Source organism: Bos javanicus, chromosome 4 (genome assembly GCF_032452875.1).
Source record: "Bos javanicus breed banteng chromosome 4, ARS-OSU_banteng_1.0, whole genome shotgun sequence".
Classification (NCBI taxonomy): Eukaryota; Metazoa; Chordata; class Mammalia; order Artiodactyla; family Bovidae; genus Bos; species Bos javanicus.
In genome coordinates, this window is record NC_083871.1 from 113691556 (window position 1) to 113710439 (window position 18884).

General features: G+C 42.1%; 1 protein-coding gene across 6 annotated transcripts in view; it reads right to left on the reverse strand.

The window, feature by feature from the left end:
* Positions 1-3496: 3496 nt before the first annotated feature.
* The window catches only part of LOC133246619 (GTPase IMAP family member 7-like), a 39021-nt gene continuing 23633 nt past the window's right edge, over positions 3497-18884 (reverse strand). Inside the window, exons 1-3 of one of the 6 annotated variants that reach the window (XM_061415104.1) lie at positions 13340-13566; positions 6473-6512; positions 3497-5732 (exon numbers count right to left, since the gene is read on the reverse strand). In XM_061415104.1, the coding sequence (XP_061271088.1) occupies positions 4802-5695 (894 nt within the window). In that variant the 5' untranslated portion in view covers positions 5696-5732; positions 6473-6512; positions 13340-13566 and the 3' untranslated portion in view covers positions 3497-4801. The other 5 variants (XM_061415106.1, XM_061415103.1, XM_061415102.1 and 2 more) reach the window with 5 other exon arrangements.

The following is an 18884-nucleotide window of genomic DNA, read 5'->3' on the forward strand; positions in this document are numbered from 1 at the left end:
TAATATACTGTCTAGGTTGGTCATAGCTTTTCTTGGATTACTGTGATATTGAATGGTTTGCCTTGGAAACGAAGAGAGATCATTCTGTCATTTTTGAGATTGCACCTAAATACTGCATTTCAGACTCTTGTTGACTATGAGGGCTACTCCATTTCTTCTAAGGGATTCTTGCCCACAGTAGTAGATATAATGGTAATCTGAGTTAAATTCACCCATTCCAGTCCATTTTAGTTCGTTGATTCCTAACATGTTGATGCTCACTCATGCCATCTCCTTTTTGACCACTTCCAATTTGCTTTGATTCATGGGCCTAACATTCCAAGTTCCTATGCAATATTGTTTTTTACAGCATCGGATTTTACTTCCACTACCAATCACATCCACAACCGGGCATTGTTTTCACTTTGGCTCCATCTCTTTATTCTTTCTGGAGTTATTTCTCTACTCTTCTCCAGTAGCATATTGGGCATCTATAGACCTGGGGATTTTATCTTTCAATGTCATATATTTTGCCTTTTCATACTGTTCCTGTGGTTCTCAAAGCAAGAATCCTGATGTGGTTTGCCATTCCCTGCTCCAGTGGATTATGTTTTGTCAGAACTCTCCACCATGACCTGTCCTTCTTGGGTGGCCCTACACTGCATGGCTCATAGTTTCATTGAGTTAGACAAGGCTGTGGTCCATGTGATCGGTTTGATTAGTTTTCTTTGATTGTGGTTTTTGTTCTGTCTGCCCTCTGAAGGATAAGGATAAGAGCTTATGGAAGCTTCCTAATGGGAGAGACTGACTTTAGGGGAAACTGGGTCTTGTTCTGATGGGCAGGGCCCTTCTCAGTAAATCTTTACTGAACAAGGGAAGCAGAGTGGGCAGAGTAAGGAAAAATAATGGGAAAGTGAGAGAAAAACAGGAGTTTGTGTGGATAGATGGTAATTTCCCTCTTGTCCCTGTTTTGCTTCTTTAATCACCGCTTACCAAATCAAGATTATGCAGCTCACCCATGTCTGTTGCTCAAGAGACTCCCTCTGTATGTCACAGATCATACCCATTGGTTGGAATTGACAGATTTATCCATTCACCTGTTGATGGATATTTAGGTTCACACAATGTCTTTTTTAACACTCTTGACTCCATGTCCTTGCCTCACTACATCAGGGAGTCTGAAATACCCAACCCTATGAGAATACTGTTTCCTTCGGTTCTGGTTTTGGGTCCCAACAGATTCCAGAACTGATGAGTCTGAGGGTCCCAAAGAGTTGAGCAGAGGCACTAGCTTTTGGGATATGGCATTGCAAACTGCATGCTATCACTCTGTGATGAGAATACCCATATCTTGATCTGTGATCAGGAAAAGCCATGGGTGAACTCTCTAGAACATCTGGCTTATCTTCTCATCCTCCTGTGTGAGATTCTATTCTGGAGGGCAATGTCTCATCTCCCAATCTTCACCCCTGGAAACCCAGAGCTCACAAGCTCCCTTTTGGTGTCTTGGTTCCCAAAGAGAGAAGGTGTGGAAACCACTGTTGGTGTCTTCTTGGCACACCTCGTGTAGCCCTTCTAGATGATCTGGCTCTGGAAGACAGAGGGAGCCTGGTCAGGAGGTCCTGAGGCTTTGGTCAGAAAAACCTGGATGCTGAGGACAAGAAGGGACCTTAATGCATCACTCAAACCTCAGCTCAAGAAGCCCCAGGGACCTGAAGCAGTGAGAGAAGAGGAGGCCCGGGGGATGTCTGTCAGGGAAGGGGTCCTTGTTAGATTGTAAGGAGGGATGGGGTGTGGGTGTAGTGGGGGCAGCCCAAAGAACAGGATCCACGCTCAAGACCCGTAATTCTAACAATTTTTTTTTGCCCGTGGCTACTCTTTGTCAGCAAGTTTATATCTCATAAGGGACATGGAGGGCATGGTGTCCGCACCAGAGTCCTCATGAGCAAGGGGCTCCCTGCAAGAGTTCGTGGAAAGTCCTGCCTCTGCTCATGTACTGGACAGGCTCTGTCCATCCCCCCCTTTCCTCCTCTTTCCATTTTGTTCCATTTTATCTCATTCCTTCACACCAGTATTCACTGCACACCTGCTATGTGTTCAGCTCTGGGCAGTGGTGTTTATAAGAGGAGATCTCAGCCTGGTCAGGGGGAGAGTCTCAGCACAGGACATAGAGGGTAAAATAAAGCAGCGATTTGTGTGGGACCCAAAATGCATGAAACAGAAGTCAGGGGCTAGGGGAACAGAGCAGCAGGAAGCCGGCCTGTATTACGGGGACCGGTGATGTGAAAAGGCAGCTGATAGTTCTTTAGGGAGTAGGGCCCTGCTGGGGGTTCTGAGAATCTCAGACTTGAGATTCTCAGACCTATTGCCAACTTGAGATTCACCCCACCCCCCCTTTTCTGCTTCTCTGCACATCACCCTGCCCTGGCCCTGCAGGGAAGGCTGAAGGAAGACCACCCAGTTAGAACAGGTGTGAAGTCCAAGTCAGTGCCATGTGTGGATAAACCAGGGTTCCCACCCCATTTTGTGCCTGCCCGCCTTCACCCCCTGTGTATGTCCTTAAACTACCTTTATATCTCCTGCTCATTGATACACTTCTCACTGAAATTTCAAAGATATAAGTGAAAATGGAGTAGAGGGAATTCATGTTTTATTAGAAATCAGAGCAGAGTGGTTTGTAATTCCCTTAAAGAATACAACTACATGGAGAACTGAATAACAATGAAATAAAACTTTTGGATTAAGCTACAGCAGTATTTAGAGGGAACTTAATAATCTTAAGTATGTATACTCAAATATAAGAAGCCAATTAAAAAAAGAAGAGCTGAATAAAACCAAAGAACTCAAAAAAAAAAAAAAAAGGAAATAATAAAGGAACAGAAATTAATGAACTATAAGACAGCACAAATAAGCATATCAAAATTTAAAAACTAAGCTGATTCTTTGGAATGAATCAGTATGATTCAATTGAAATAAAAAAAAGTGTATAATGAAAATACTAAACATTATAAAAGGATTATAACTATATATTCAAAGGAGATTTAAAATTTTTTGAAGAATTTAATGAATAAATTTATGTCAATAAATTTGAAAATACAGATAGTAGATAATTTTTAAAAATAAACTATACAATTTTAGGTAACAAGGAAACCAATAGCATTATTAATCCCATAAGAAAAAATACTTTCTCACTATTTCCCAAATTTTATCCTTTAAATATCTGACTCCTTTATGTTTTTCTAGAAATCTAGACAGACCTATTGCAAACAAGACCATTGTGCTAAGAAACATACCAGAGGAACTTCTCTGGTGGTCCAGTGGTTAGGACTTTGCCTTCTAATGCGGGGGATGTGGGTTTGATCTCTGATTGGGGAGCTAAGACTCCACATACCTCCTGGCCAAAAGGCCAAAACATGAAACAGAAGCAATACTGTAACAAATTTAATAAAGACTTTAAAAATGGTCCACATTAAAAAAAAAAATCAAAAAAAAAAAGAAACATACAGGAAACTAGGCATACATTCTCAACAATTACTTTATTTTAACAAAGCTTTGTTTTGTTTTGTTAAATTATTGCCATCATTCAAATTCTCCCCCCTTTGAGCTAAGGCACGTATTCTAAGCCTCTTTCCACATTTCACAACACAACTGAAACCTTTCCAGAAGCATTGACTTTAGACTTAAGGATCCTATTTTATGACTATCCCTTACAACTTTACCATTTACCCTAATCACCAGATTGGGCATTTTTGAAAATTAAAATTCATTCTTGGATCAAGCTGTGATCTCTGGAAACAGTCAAAAGTTTTGTTTTAGACACACTACAGGTACAACAGGACTCCTATACAGGTGTATTCTACTGGTCAGATCTGAGAGCCCCCAGTGCCTGTGGCTGGACCTTTGGTTGAAGGTGACAGCTGGTCAGATAGGACTGAGCAGAGAGGCATCCAGAAGACAAATGTCCTCATATAATTCTCTGGCTCCCATAGATCCTCTGTTGGCCTTCTCACTGGTGGTGTCTGAGAGAGTCAGAGAACATTGCACCCCAGGATGCAGGCCCCTGGCAGGGCCAAAGGACCAAAAAGGGAAGACAGTGGATCTGCAGGGGGAAATGGAACATTCTGGCACAGAGCTATCTGAATTTATAGGCAGAAGAACTTTAAGCCAGCACCTAGAAAAGGAAAGTGAAGACAAATAAGACAATTGTTTTTGAGATGGCCCTTTGGAATTATTGTTTGTTGGAGAATATTACAAATGTTATTATTTATCTCTTTGTTCATTGGTTGAATAAACAATATGCTGAAGTGGATCAAAGAGTATATAGTGAAAAGTAAGTTTCCTTCCACCCCTGATTCTCAGAAACTGAAAGTTCCCTTCCCCAGAAGCAAGTGGCCAGTATTTAAAGAAATATTTTATATATATGTATTAACATACATCTTGTACTAGTTATCTACTGCTGTGTAACAAATTACCACAAAGTTTAGTGGCTAAAAACAACAAACGTTTATTATCTCATCTCTCATGAACCAGAGAATGATGCTGCTGGGGGGACCGGAAGCTTTGCTGACAGTCACACAATGTTCACAAGGGGCCTGTGTAATGTGTTTCACAGGCAGTGGTAAGGCTCAATGCAGGATGCATTTCAGCCTTGAAATTCCTTTCATTTGAGTCTTTACCATGTGTAATGAGCTAGCACTCAAACTTGGCAATTTTGTAATTTCTTAAACTGGCTGATGTCTGTTGGTGGGGAGGCAAACATGGAGAGGGTAGGGAGTGAGCCGGAAAGATGCTTTGCTAACCATAGTAAACTGAGAGAAAATAGTTAATTCTTAAACCAATTACTTATTCTTGAAAGAAAATTCATAGGTCCATCATGTTTATCTCTGAAGATACTGTTTTGGGCCTCCTCCCTAACACATCTTAGTTTTTCTTCGTATTCCATCTTTAGTAACTTAATTTTTCTCTCTTTTTCCTGTATCCTATTCTTGTACGCCTGAGCATACTTCACTTCCACTTTTTGGATATCTCCTTTTAATTGATCATCATAGATTTTCTTCAAGACTTCTTCCCGCCTCCTCAGTCTTTCCACTGTGTTCTTGTATATGGCATCAAAGAAGTAAGTCCCTTGGTTGTTCTGCACCATGTTCTCTATCAGCTCTACCAGCTCCTGTATCTGAGCTTCCTTCTCAGCCTGGTTTGTGTTTTTGCTGTTACTGATGGCACAGCAGCGCTCCCCACACTCCTGGAGGAGGCTTCGTAGGTTTACATCCGCATTGTCCAAAAAGTCGCTCAGGCTCTGGTCCTCCAGCTCCTCCTTGCGGGTGAATAAGATGATCATATACTCCATGGCTGCTTCCCCAAACAAAGCCTTGATCAACGCCACGGTTTGCTGCTCTTCCTGTGTGTAGCGGCCCAACCTCAGAACCAAGACGATGGCATGAGGCCCAGGACAGGAGGCGAGGACACATAGGCTGATTTCCCTGCAGGTGGTGTTCAGGCTGTCCTTGGTGTCGAAGAGCCCTGGGGTGTCAACAACAAGAAGCTCTCTCCCCTTCCATTCCCGGGACGCTTTCTGACAAGTTTTGGTAACAGCTCGGGCAGCAATCTTAGACTCGAATACTTTGTACCCGAGGATGGTGTTTGCAGTCGCACTTTTCCCACTTCCGGTCTTCCCTACCAGCACTATCCTCAGAGCGTTGTTAGGGGTGGCAGCCATGTTAACATCAAGAGGCTCTGGGGTACCCAGACTCCACCTTAAGAAAAGGAAGGAGAGGGGAAGAGAGTCAATTTAGGCAAATAGGAACCATTCTCAAGTCTTTTTTTAACTTCCTTTGCCCCCCTGAACGGAGAAGGCAATGGCATTCCACTCCAGTACTCTTGCATGGAGAATCCCAGGGATGGGGGAGCCTGGTGGGTTGCCGTCTATGGAGTCGCACAGAGTCGGGCACGACTGAAGCGACTTAGCAGCAGCAGCAGCAGCAGCCTCCCTGAAATTTGTAATATTCTATTACCAACATTGTTTGCAAAAGAAACAGAAAAATTAAACAGTTTAATTGCTGTGGATAAAACAGCAAAGTAGTTCCAGTATCCCCACAAAGGAGCGTCAGGTCTGTTACCAAGCCCAAGCTGTTCTGCTCACCGAACAACAGGCCAATAAATCCGGATACGAGTTGTTGGGGCAAGGAATGATGACTTTAATCAGAAGGCCAGTAGACCGAGGGGATGGCAGTCTAGCGTCTCTAAGAACCCTCTCATCTCACTCAGCATTTAGGGTCCTTTTATATACAATAGAGAGGGGGAAGGGACTCTCAGTGGCCTCACCAGTGGCAGAAGGAGGTTGTTAACTGGTCGCTGGTTACCAGTTGCTCACGTGCTTGGGAGGAGGGACCCACTCGGATGCCTGACCAATGGCTGAACAGGCCTGTTATAGCTGGTGTCAGTCTGAATGAAGTGTGCATGGGGAGCCAGGGAGGGAAAGCCCCTTATGACTTACCATCACAGTTTCTATCATTAAAGCAGTATGATGTTGGTCCCTGAATAGAGAGAACAGCAAAGCAAAAACAGAAAATTTGGAAACAGACCAAATTAACCACATTGTATTTATTCATATTCAATTCATTTACATTATGCAACATTTATATTCAATAATGTAGCATCTCACATCAAGAGGAAGAAAGATAGACTAATAAGCAACATGGAGACAATCATATACAAAAAGACAAAACTGTATCCATTTCCTGATGCCTTTCAAACTCCAAATAGGGTAGAATTTCCAATGTTGAAAATTCCGTGTAAATAATAGAAGAAACATGGATAAATCTTTGTAACCTAGAGGTCAGGAAAATATTTCTAAAATTTGAAATAGAGTAAGGAAAGAGACAGGCTTCCCTGGTGATTCAGTCGGTGAAGAATCTGCCAGCAATGCAAGAGACCTGGGGTTCAATCCCTGGGTCAGGAATATCCCCTGGAGAAGGAAATGGCAACCCACTTCAGTATTCTTGCCTGGGATACCCAATGGAGAGAGGAGCCTTGTGAACTACAGTCCATGAGGTCACAAAAGAGTCAGACAACTTAGCTACTAAACCGCCACAAGGAAAGAGACTCCTAAATTTGGTTATATAAAAATCAGAAACATAATGTGGGAGAATAATGCCACCATACACAAATTAAAACACAACTGTCAAACTAGGGGAAATTTTTTTCCTGGTTATGTAAAAGAGGGGTCATTCACTTTTATACAAAGACTATCTGTACAGATGGCCAATAAGCACATGAAAAGATGCTCAGTATCATTAACTATTCAAGAAATGCAAATGAAAACTATAATGATATATCACCTCACAGTGATGATTTGATGGCCATGATCAAAAAATCTACAACAAATGCTGGAGAGAGTGTGGAGAAAATGGAACTCTCCTACACTGTTGGTGGGAACGTGAATTGGTAGAGCCTCTATGGAGGATACTCTGGAAGATCCTCAAAAAATTAAAAATAGAGTTGCCATATGATCCAACAATCCCACTCCTGGGCATATATCCAGACAAAATTCTAATCTGAAAAGATGCATTCACCTCTATGTTCATAGCTGCTGCTGCTGCTAAGTCGCTTCAGTCGTGTCTGACTCTGTGTGACCCCATGGACAGCAGCCCACCAGTCTCCTCTGTCCCTGGCATTCTCCAGGCAAGAATACCAGAGTGGGTTGCCATTTCCTTCTCCAATGCGTGCATGCATGCTAAGTCGCTTCAGTCGTGTCCAACTCTGTGCGACCCTATGGACAGCCGCCCACCAGGCTCCTCTGTCCACAGGATTCTTTAAGTAAGAATACTGGAGTGGGTTGCCGTTTCCTTCTCCTCTATGTACATCAGTTCAGTTCAGTTGCTCAGTCCTGTCCGACTCTTTGCAATCCCATGAATTGCAGCATGCCAGGCCTCCCTGTCCGTCACCAACTCCCAGAGTTCACTCAAACTAACGTCCATCAAGTTGGTGATGCCATCCAGCCAGCTCATCCTCTGTTGTCCCCTTTTCCTCCTGCCCCCAATCCCTCCCAGCATCAGAGTCTTTTCCAATGGGTCAACTCTTTGCATGAGGTGGCCAAAGTATTGGAGTTTCAGCTTTATAACAGTTCTGTTATAGTAGCCAAGACACAGAAACAAACTAAATGTCCATTGACAGATGAATGCATAAAGAAGATGCAGTTCATATATACAATGGGATATTACTCAGCCGTAAAAGAGAATGAAATAATGCCATTTGCAACTACATGTATGAACTGAGGTGTTATCATATTGAGGGAAGTTAGAGAAAAACAAATATTACATGATATCATTTGTATGTGGAATCAAAAATAAATCAAGTAAACTTACTTACAAAACAGAAACAGACTAACTGACACAGAAAATAAACTTACGACTACCAAAGGGGAAAATCAGGAAAGAGGGATAAATTAGGTGTATGGGGTTTATGGATACATCGTAGCTGTTCAGTCCTTCAGTCCTGTCAGATTCTTTCTGGCCCCAGGGACTGCAGCATGCCAGGCTTCCCTGTCCTTCACCATCTCCCAAAGCTTGCTCAAACTCATGTCCATTGAGTCCGTGATGTCATTCAGCTATCTCGACCTCTGTTGTCCCCTTCTCCTCCTGCCTTCTATCTTTTCCAGCATCAGGGTCTTTTCCAATGAGTCAGGTCTTCCATCAGGTGGCCAAAGTATTGGAGCTTTAGCTTCAGCATCAGTCCTTCCAGTGAATATTCAGGGTTGATTTCCTTCAGGATTGACTGGTTTGACTTCCTTGCAGTCCAAGGGACTCTCAAGAGTTTTCTCCAACACCGCAGGTCAAAAGCATCAATTCTTTGACACTCACCCTTCTTTATGGTCCAATTCTCACATCCATACATGATTACTAGAAAAATTGTAGCTTTGAGTAGACAGACTTGTCAGCAAAGTAATATCTCTGCTTTTTAATATGCTATCTTGGTTGCTCATAGCTCTTCTTCCAAGGAGCAAGCATCTTTTAATTTCATGACTGCAGTCACCATCTGCAGTGATTTTGGAGCCCAAGAAAATAATGTCTGTCACTGTTTCCATTGTTTCCCTATCTATTTGCCATGAAGTGATGGGACTAGACGCCATTATCTTCATTTTTTGAATGTTGAGTTTTAAGCCAGCTTTTTCACTCTCCTCTTTCACCTTCATCAAGAGGCTCTAGAGTTCCTCTTCACTTTCTGCCATAAGGGTGGTGTCATCTACATATCTGTTATTGATATTTCTCCCAGCAATCTTGATTCCAGCTTGTGCTTCACCCAGCCCGGCATTTTGCTTGATGTACTCTGCATATAAGTTAAATAAGCAGGGTGACAATATATAGCCTTGACATACTCCTTTCTCAATTTTGAACTGGTCTGTTTACATGTCCGGTTCTAACTGTTGCTTCTTGACCTGTGTACAGGTTTCTAAGGAGGTAGGTAAGCTAGTCTGGTATTCCCATCTCTTGAAGAATTTTCCACAGTTTGTTGTGATCCACACCATCAAAAGCTTTAGCATAGTCAATGAAGCAGAAGTAGATGTTTTTCTGGAATCCTCTTGCTTTTTCTTTGATCCAATGGATATTGGCAATTTGATCTCTGCCTTTTCTAAATTCAGCTTGTACATCTGGACGTTTTTGGTTCATGTACTGATGAAGCCTAGCTTGGAGGATTTAGAGCATTACCTTGCTAACATATGAAATGCATGCAGTTGTGCAGTAGTTTGAACATTCTTTGCCATTACCCTTATTTGGTATTGGAATGAAAGCTGACCTTTTGTTATATATAGTGGTATGTTACATATACATATACTTTACATATACATACCACTATATATAACATAACATAAACAACAAGAATTTAGTGTATAGTAAAAAGGAACTATATTCAATATCTTGTATTAACCTATAATTGAAAAAATCAGAATATACATATATATACATTATATATATTATATACACATATGTATGGGCTTCACCAGTGACTTAGCAGTAAAGAATCTGCCTGCAATGCAGGAGACACAGGAGACGTAAGTTTGATCCCTGGGTTAGGAAGATCACCTTGAGGAAGGCATGGCGACCAACTCCAGTATTCTTGCCTGGAGAATTCCATGGACAGAGGAGACGGGAGGGTCACAGTTCATGGGGCCTCAGAGAGTTGGATATGACTGAAGCGACTGAGCATGCACATACGCATGGACACATGTATGTGTAAAACTGAGTGGCTTGGCTATAATTATAATAAATCAACTATATTTCAATAAAAATATTTTAGCAAACAAACAATATCTAAAAGTAGAGAAACAAAAGACCAACAACTTGATAGAAAGTGGAGTAAGAGATAAGAATAAACAGTCCAAATAAAAATGTAAATATCCTTTGAACATGTAAAAAGATATCAACATCCACTCATAATAGAGAAAAACATATCAAAACATAGAAAAACTAAAGTTAATTATTTAATATTGCACTAGGATACAATTTCTCACCTACAGGTTTGAAAAAACCCAGAAATTAGTTGGCATAATCTGTTGATAAAAGGTATAGCGGAAGGACTCCCTGGTGACCCAGTGGTTAAGAATCCACCTTGCAATGCAGGGGATGTGGGTTCAATCCCTGGTCAGGGAACTAAGATACTACATGCCACGGAGCAACTAATCCCTCCACAACTGGAGAGTCCGTGTGTCACAATGAAAGATCCCACACGAGGCAAGGACGATCCCGCATGCTGCAACTAAGATGCAATGCAGCCAAATAGATAAATACATGTTTTTTTAATAAATAAAAGATGTAGGGGAAAGAGATCTTCTCCTGCATGGCTGTTGGGAATAAAAGAACAGTCTAAAACAACTGGAGGAGAAGTTAGCAAGGTCTTGTATATGTGCATTTACATACGCCTTTACCCTTTTATTATCAATCTCAATTTTAGGATTTATTCCAAAGTACCCAAAAAGAATATGGAAGAAAATTATGCAGAAAGCTCTGTGTGTGTGTATGCACACGTGTGTGCTCAGTCATGTTCAACTCTTTGTGACCTATGGACTGTAGCCTTCCAGGCTCATCTGTCCTTGGGATTTTCCCAGCAAGAATACTGGAGTGGGTTGCCATTTCCAAGGGATCTTCATTACCCAGGGGTTGAACCCACGTCTCCTGCATCTCCTGCATTGGCAGGCAGATTCTTTACCATTGGGCCACCTGGGAAGCCCACAGAAGTCTGTTAACTGTGCCACTATTTGAATCTCAGGACACCAAAAACCTATCAAATGCCCATCATTAGGGTAGGGACCCAGTTGAATTAACTAAGGTATATTCACACAGTGAAGCACCGGTCAACTGTAGAAAAAATGAGGTATATCTTTATATCCTAGTATGGAGACATCTCCAGGATATAGCATTAAGAAGAAAAAGCAAAGAAGAAAGTAATGCACAGTTTACTAGCATTTCTCTAACCAGGAGGAATATGATCTATATATATATAAAATGTGTAATACATATATTTTTCATTCATCTGTAAAAACAATGGCTGAATAATCTGAAAGCTAAACAAACAAAAAAGTTACTTATATGGGTATGGGAAAAAGAGGAGGGAGAGGACAGGGACAGAAACTGGGAATCAGACTTGTTTGGATATACTTATATTTCATTGATTTGATCTTAAAACCATATAAATAGTTACATAATCATACAGCAAAAATTATATTTAAAATCCTAGTAAAAATCAAAAGCAAATGTAACAAACAGGCTTAATTGTATTTTGTGTGATGAATGAACCACACAAAAAATTGTTCCAACAGACTTGATAACACAGTCATTTCTCTGTCCATCTCCAGTGGGATGTACTTTAAGTCTCCCGAAACCTTGCCCCAAAATATCTGCAAAGACTTTTCAGGAATCTTATTCTTCATTGTGTGTATGTGTATGTGTGTGTGTTTGTATAGTTTTGAAGCCCATTGGAAAGACATCAAAACAATGATAAGCCCAGTAGAAATGAGTACCCTTAGTGCCAGACTGCAGTCTTCAAATGCCCATTTCCTGCCAAAACATTAGTTGATTTACACATACTGCAGTATGAGCTTCCCTGGTGGCTCAACAGTAAAGAATCTGCCTACAATGCTGGAGACCCGGGTTCGATCACTGGGTCAGGTAGATCCCCTGGAGAAAACAGCAACCCACTCCAGTATTCTTGCCTGGGAAATCCCATGAACAGAGAAGCCTGGCAGGCTATAGTCCATGGGGTCGTAAAGAGTTAGACACAACTTAGTGACTAAACAACAGCTGTCAGATTAGATCAGTCACTCAGTCATGTCTGACTCTTTGCGACCCCATGAATCACAGCACGCCAGGCCTCCCTGTCCATCCATCACCAACTCCTCGAGTTCACTGAGACTCACATCCATCGAGTCAGTGATGCCATCCAGCCATCTCATCCTCTGTCATCCCCTTCTCCTCCTGCCCCCAATCCCTCCCAGCATCAGAGTCTTTTCCAATGAGTCAAATCTTCGCATGAGGTGGCCAAAGTACTGGAGTTTCAGCTTTAGTATCATTCCTTCCAAAGAAATCCCAGGGCTGATCTCCTTCAGAATGGACTGGGTGGTCTCCTTGCAGTCCAAGGGACTCTCAAGAGTCTTCTCCAACACCACAGTTCAAAAGCATCAATTCTTCGGCGCTTAGCCTTCTTCACAGTCCAACTCTCACATCCATACATGACCACAGGAAAAACCATAGCCTTGACTAGACGAACATTTGTTGGCAAAGTAATCTCTCTGCTTTTGAATATGCTATCTAGGTTGGTCATAACTTTCCTTCCAAGGAGTAAGCGTCTTTTAGTTTCATGGCTGCAGTCACCATCTGTAGTGATTTTGGAGCCCAGAAAAATAAAGTCTGACAGTGTTTCCACTGTTTCCCCATCTATTTCCCATGAAGTGGTGGGACTGGATGCCAGTGCAATATAAAATAACAATTAAATTAAAAAAAAAAAAGATTTACACTGAGTGGTCTCTAAATTGCCTTCCAAATCTAAAGACCTTGGGGACACATTTCCTACTAAAAGAAATGTCTGGCTTATCAAGTGTACTCAATGTCTATCCCAACAACAACTGGATGGAAGGTGCAATATTCAGCAAAATGTTGTCTTGTTAAAATGAGAGTGCATGGACAATGTGTTAACAGACATCCTTATTCCCCTCCCTACCGCCACCTCCCCTGCTCTGGTAGCATCCTCCTGACTTGTTTGCACAGCACCAGGTCCCTTCTCAGGCCAGAATCCACACCCTCCCCAGACTCCCCTACCCTACTGTCCTTGCAGCTCTGTCTCCCTGGGATCTGTTCTCAGCCAAGCTCACCTGATTTAAGGACTTGATGAGCTGTCTGGTTTCCTCCAGAGAAGCTGTTTGAGCCCCTGCGTTTGCTCTAACTGCTGCACCTCTGAGACCTCGGAGCCAGGAAGCAGATTGGGTGGGGCCAGTGAAAAAAGTGTTTTGTTTTTAAAAAGACAGAAATGTTGCCCCATAATTTGATGGGTGGTTCAGTTTGGCCTGGTGGTTCAGACGGTGAAGCATCTGCCTACAATGCAGGAGACCAGAGTTCGATTCCTGCATCAGAAAGCTCCTCTGGAGAAGGAAGTGGCAACCCACTCCAGTACTCTTGCCTGGAAAATCCCATGGATGGAGGAGCATGGTAGGCTACAGTCCATGGGGTCACAAAGGGTCAGATACCTTTGAAGTGAGTGACTTTACTTCAGTTTTGCCAAGTTGAAAGCTTATTCTCCATGTGCCTGCTATGACACCAGAATTTTGAAAATTTTACTTGTTGTTTGGGGTTAATAAAGTGAAGTGAAAGTGAAAGTCACTCAGTCATGTCTGATTCTGTGACCCCATGGTCTATACAGCCCATGGAATTCTCCAGGCCAGAATACTGGAGTGGGTACCCTTTCCCCCTTCTCCAGGGGATCTTCCCAACCCAGGGATTGAACCGGGGTCTCTTGCATTGCAGGCAGATTCTTTACCAACTGATCTATCAGGGAAACCTATGGAATAGTATCAACTCTAATATTTAAGCCTTACCCAATGAGAACAAATCCCCAGATTCCCACTGGCAGGAACCAGTTCGCACCAATGAACCTGGTGTGCTTACTCACACGAATTCTCAGATGTACGTGGTTATAGTTATAAACCTCCAGCAGTGGAACAGAGAGCAGTGGTACTAAAAGGGAGACTACATGGAAGGGACCATTCATAGGGCCCTTGGCTCCAGGAGTCTGGCATAAGGAATCACTGTTAGTCCAGGCTCACTCCTCCCAGTGTTCCTGAGTCCTAAGGGTCATCAGAGCCATGGATGGTTACAGATAGTTACAGATATAAGCTTTATTTGCCACTTGGTTTCAACAGCCAAAAAAGCAAGAAGCAAGGAAATGGGTTTTTCTCCCACAGTTTTCTATTTCTTTCAGGAAATCCACAGTTCCTTTCCTTATATGCCTACCTAGGTTTCTAGCCCCACACCTCCAAAATCCACAATATTTGCTTAGCTATCCCCTGAATTCTTAGCCATTCCGTGATCCTAATGGTGGAAGAGGTTGATTAGGATAACAGGAATTCAGGAAAGAATGTGGAGGCTGCCATAACCATCAGACATCATCCCATAACTTGCCTTCTTTCTGGGGTTTGTCATTTGGTTTGCACGATTTCTGCTATTATTTTCATTACTTCCTTTTGGTTTCAATTTGACAACTGTTGTTGCTTTGTTTCAATCCTTCCCCAAGGAGAATGTTCTTCAGTGCTTTCTTAGTAAAGACAGATGCTATAAGTAAAACTTTAACAAGTAGTAAAGGAACAACTGGGCTTCCCTGATAGCTCAGTTGGTAAAGAATCCGCCTGCAATGCAGGAGACCCCGGTTCGATTCCTGGGTTGGGAAGATCCCCTGGAGAAGGAAAAGTCTATCCACTCCAGTGTTCTGGCCTAGAGAATTCCACGGACAGTCCATGGGGTTGCAAAGAGTCAGACACGACTGAGCCACTTTCACTTTCAAAGGAACAATTGCAATGTACACCACAGTATATCACAGCACAGACTTCTTTCTGTTTCTTGTAAACCCCTATATTTTCAAGAAATGGGCAACTGGGTGATTTATTGTAAATTCACTTGTGCAGAGAAAAATACACATCCTGCCTCAGAAACTACACTCTCTTATTTGGCACTTGAAGGTCACAGCACACCTTCATCACCACGAGGTCATAGCACAGGCTAGACAGCCTAGGTTACAGGCCTGGGTCCCCCTGGTTATACCTGCTGAAGTGTTCAGAAGGGATAGGAGGAGAAAGGCTGGGCCAGGGAGAAATCTCATCATGAAAATTGCACTGAACTGTCCTTAGAATCCTTTTCAGACCCCTCCTCAGGCAGACCTGGCCTGAGGATGAAGTGCAAGGGCTTTCCTGGAAGTCTCCAAACCCACATCAGGACTCATTCAAAGCAGGCCCAGCAGGCAGCACTTCTGAGTTCCACATGAATGAAACGAAATAAACTCTATTGTAAACTGGAATAGTGTGTGGATATTTCCATCTTTCAAGATCCTAACAATGAAGTTCTCAAAGCCTAAGATAAATAATAAATAAATAAATGAGATGGATAATAAATAGTTGAGCAGCCTCGTGGCTTTTGACTGTTGTTTATCATGAAAAAAAAAAAAAACCCTCTAGAATGGTACTTAAGTGTCATTAAGGTTTGAGAGGTCACAGGTGACTATTTGGAAATGAAAAGTGACACTAGCATTTCTCTTATCCTCTGCAAGTATAACATATTTGTGTTTAGTGGAGAGTCAAAGATTCCCGAGAAAATAGCAATCTGGAAGACAGTGCCACCTAGGTCCCCATTAGCTCTGTTTCATTCAACTACAATGAAGGACAGCAAGAAGGGGAAACTAAACTGGCCAAAGCCCAGGCACACTGCAGGAAGGAAGAGGAGGGGAGCTAGCAACATGGCCAATGTTTAATTTCAGCTACTGACAGGGTCTCCTCCAAAACATTGAGAGGAGCCCTGCAAACTTACACTGATGAACATCCATAACTGACAAACATTATTTAAAGAAAAAAATTAAAAAGTCTCTAAACATTGTCCTATGTTCATATAAGAAATGAAGAAACATTTATTCAGAAAAAAATATACTGACTCTTAGAAAGAACAGTGAGCATCTGCATCATACTTGAACCATGACCTACTTCCTCCCTCCCCAGCCCAGCCTCAGTTTGACAGAAACTCCATTCTTGGCAGGGGTGGCCAAGAAGATGAGGCTCCCTTTCCCCACAGTTAATCATTGAGAGTATAGTATCTTACCAATAGGGGTAGCATTTCTGATCTGCAGAGACTAAATGTCTGATAAGTAAGATTAGGCAATAGTTTCTAATGGTGGTGGTGGTTTAGTCACTAAGTTGTGTCCCACTCTAATATATGACACCAAAACACCAAAGAAAACCAGATAATTTATATTTAATCAAAATTTAAAACTTTCCCATCAAAGAGCACTATCCAAAAAGTGAAAAGACAACCTGCAGAATGAGAGAAAATATTTGCCAACCATATATTTGATAAAGATCTAATATCCAGAATATATAACGAACTCTTGTGCTGTGCTTAGTTGCTCAATGGTGTCTGACTCTTTGCGACCCCATGGACTGCAGCCCGCCAAGCTCCTCTATCTGTGGGGATTTGCCAGGCAAAAATACTGGAGTGGGCTGCCATGCCCTCCTCCAGGAGATCTTTCCAGTCCAGGGATCAAACCCAGGTTTCCTATATTGCAAGCAGATTCTTTACTGACTGAGCAGCCAGGGAAGCTGTAACTCTAAAAACTCCACAATAAAAAGACAAATTGCCTAATTTTTAAATGGGCAAAAGATTTGAATAAGAATTTCTTCAAATAAGATACACAGATGACCAATAAACATAAGAAAAGAAGATAAACATCATCAGTTCAGTCAGTTCAGTTGCTCAGTCATGTCCGACTCTTTGCGACCCCATGAATTGCAGCACGCCAGGCCTTCCTGTCCATCACCAACTCCCGGAGTTCACTCAGACTCATGTTCATCGAGTCAGTGATGCATCCAGCCATCTCATCCTCTGTTGTCCCCTTCTCCTCCTGCCCCAATCCCTTCCAGCATCAGAGTCTTTTCCAATGAGTCAACTCTTCGTGTGAGGTGGTCAAAGTACTGCAGTTTCAGCTTTAGCATCATTCCCTCCAAAGAAATCCCAGGGCTGATCTCCTTCAGAATGGACTGGGTGGATCTCCTTGCAGTCCAAGGGACTCTCAAGAGTCTTCTCCAACACCACAGTTCAAAAGCATCAATTCTTCGGCGCTTAGCCTTCTTCACAGTCCAACTCTCACATCCATACATGACCACAGGAAAAACCATAGCCTTGACTAGACAAACCTTTGTTGGCAAAGTAATGTCTCTGCTTTTGAATATGCTATCTAGGTTGGTCATAACTTTCCTTCCAAGGAGTAAGCGTCTTTTAATTTCATGGCTGCAGTCGCCATCTGCAGTGATTTTCGAGCCCCCCAAAATAAAGTCTGACAGTGTTTCCACTGTTTCCCCATCTATTTCCCATGAAGTGATGGGACTAGATGCCATGATCTTCGTTTTCTGAATGTTGAGCTTTAAGCCAACTTTTTCACTCTCCACTTTCACTTTCATCAGGAGGCTTTTAGTTCCTCTTCACTTTCTGCCATAAGGGTGGTGTCATCTGCATATCTGAGGTTATTGATATTTCTCCCAGCAATCTTGATTCCAGCTTGTGCTTCTTCCAGCCCAGCGTTTCTCATGATGTACTCTGCATTTAAGTTAAATAAGCAGGGTGACAATATACAGCCTTGGCGTACTCTTTTTCCTATTTGGAACCAGTCTGTTGTTCCATGTCCAGTTCTAACTGTTGCTTCCTGACCTGCATACAGATTTCTCAAAAGGCAGGTCAGGTGGTCTGGTATTCCCATCTCTTTCAGACTTATCCACAGTTTATTGTGATCCACACAGTCAAAGGCTTTGGCATAGTCAATCAAGCAGAAATAGATGTTTTTCTGGAACTCTCTTGCTTTTTCCATGATCCAGCAGATGTTGGCAATTTGGTGTCTGGTTCCTCTGCCTTTTCTAAAACCAGCTTGAGCATCAGTAAGTTCACAGTTCATGTATTGTTGAAGCCTGGCTTGGAGAATTTTGAGCATTACTTAACTAGCATGTGAGATGAGTGCAATTGTGCGGTAGTTTGAGCATTCTTTGGCATTGCCTTTCTTTGGGATTGGAATGAAAACTGACCTTTTCCAGTCTTGTGGCCACTGCTGAGTTTTCCAAATTTGCTGGCATATTGAGTGCAGCACTTTCACAGCATCATCTTTCAGGATTTGAAATAGTTCAACTGGAATTCCATCACTTCCACTAGCTTTGTTCATAGTGATGCTTTCTCATCAGTCATCAGGGAAATAAAAATCTACATCAAATAAGATACCACTTCATACTCAGTGGGATGATTATAATCTTTCAAAAAGAAAAAATAACAAATACTGATAAGTATGTGGATAAATTTAATCTTTATACCCTGCTGGGGAGGATATAACATGACACAGCTGCTGCAGAAAACACTTCAGTGTTTCCTTAAAAAATTAAAACATGGATTACCACATGATGTAGTGATTCCACTCCCTAAGTGTCCATCCAAGAGGACTGCCAAGACGTGTTCATACCAAAGATTCTACATGAATGGTTAAGCAGCATTATTCATAATAGCCCAAAACCAGTGGAAACAACCCAAGTGCACATCAACAGATGAATGGATATATGCATACAATGGAGTATCATTTAACCATAAAAAGGAATGGAGTCTGGCTACATGCTACAATGTGAATGAACC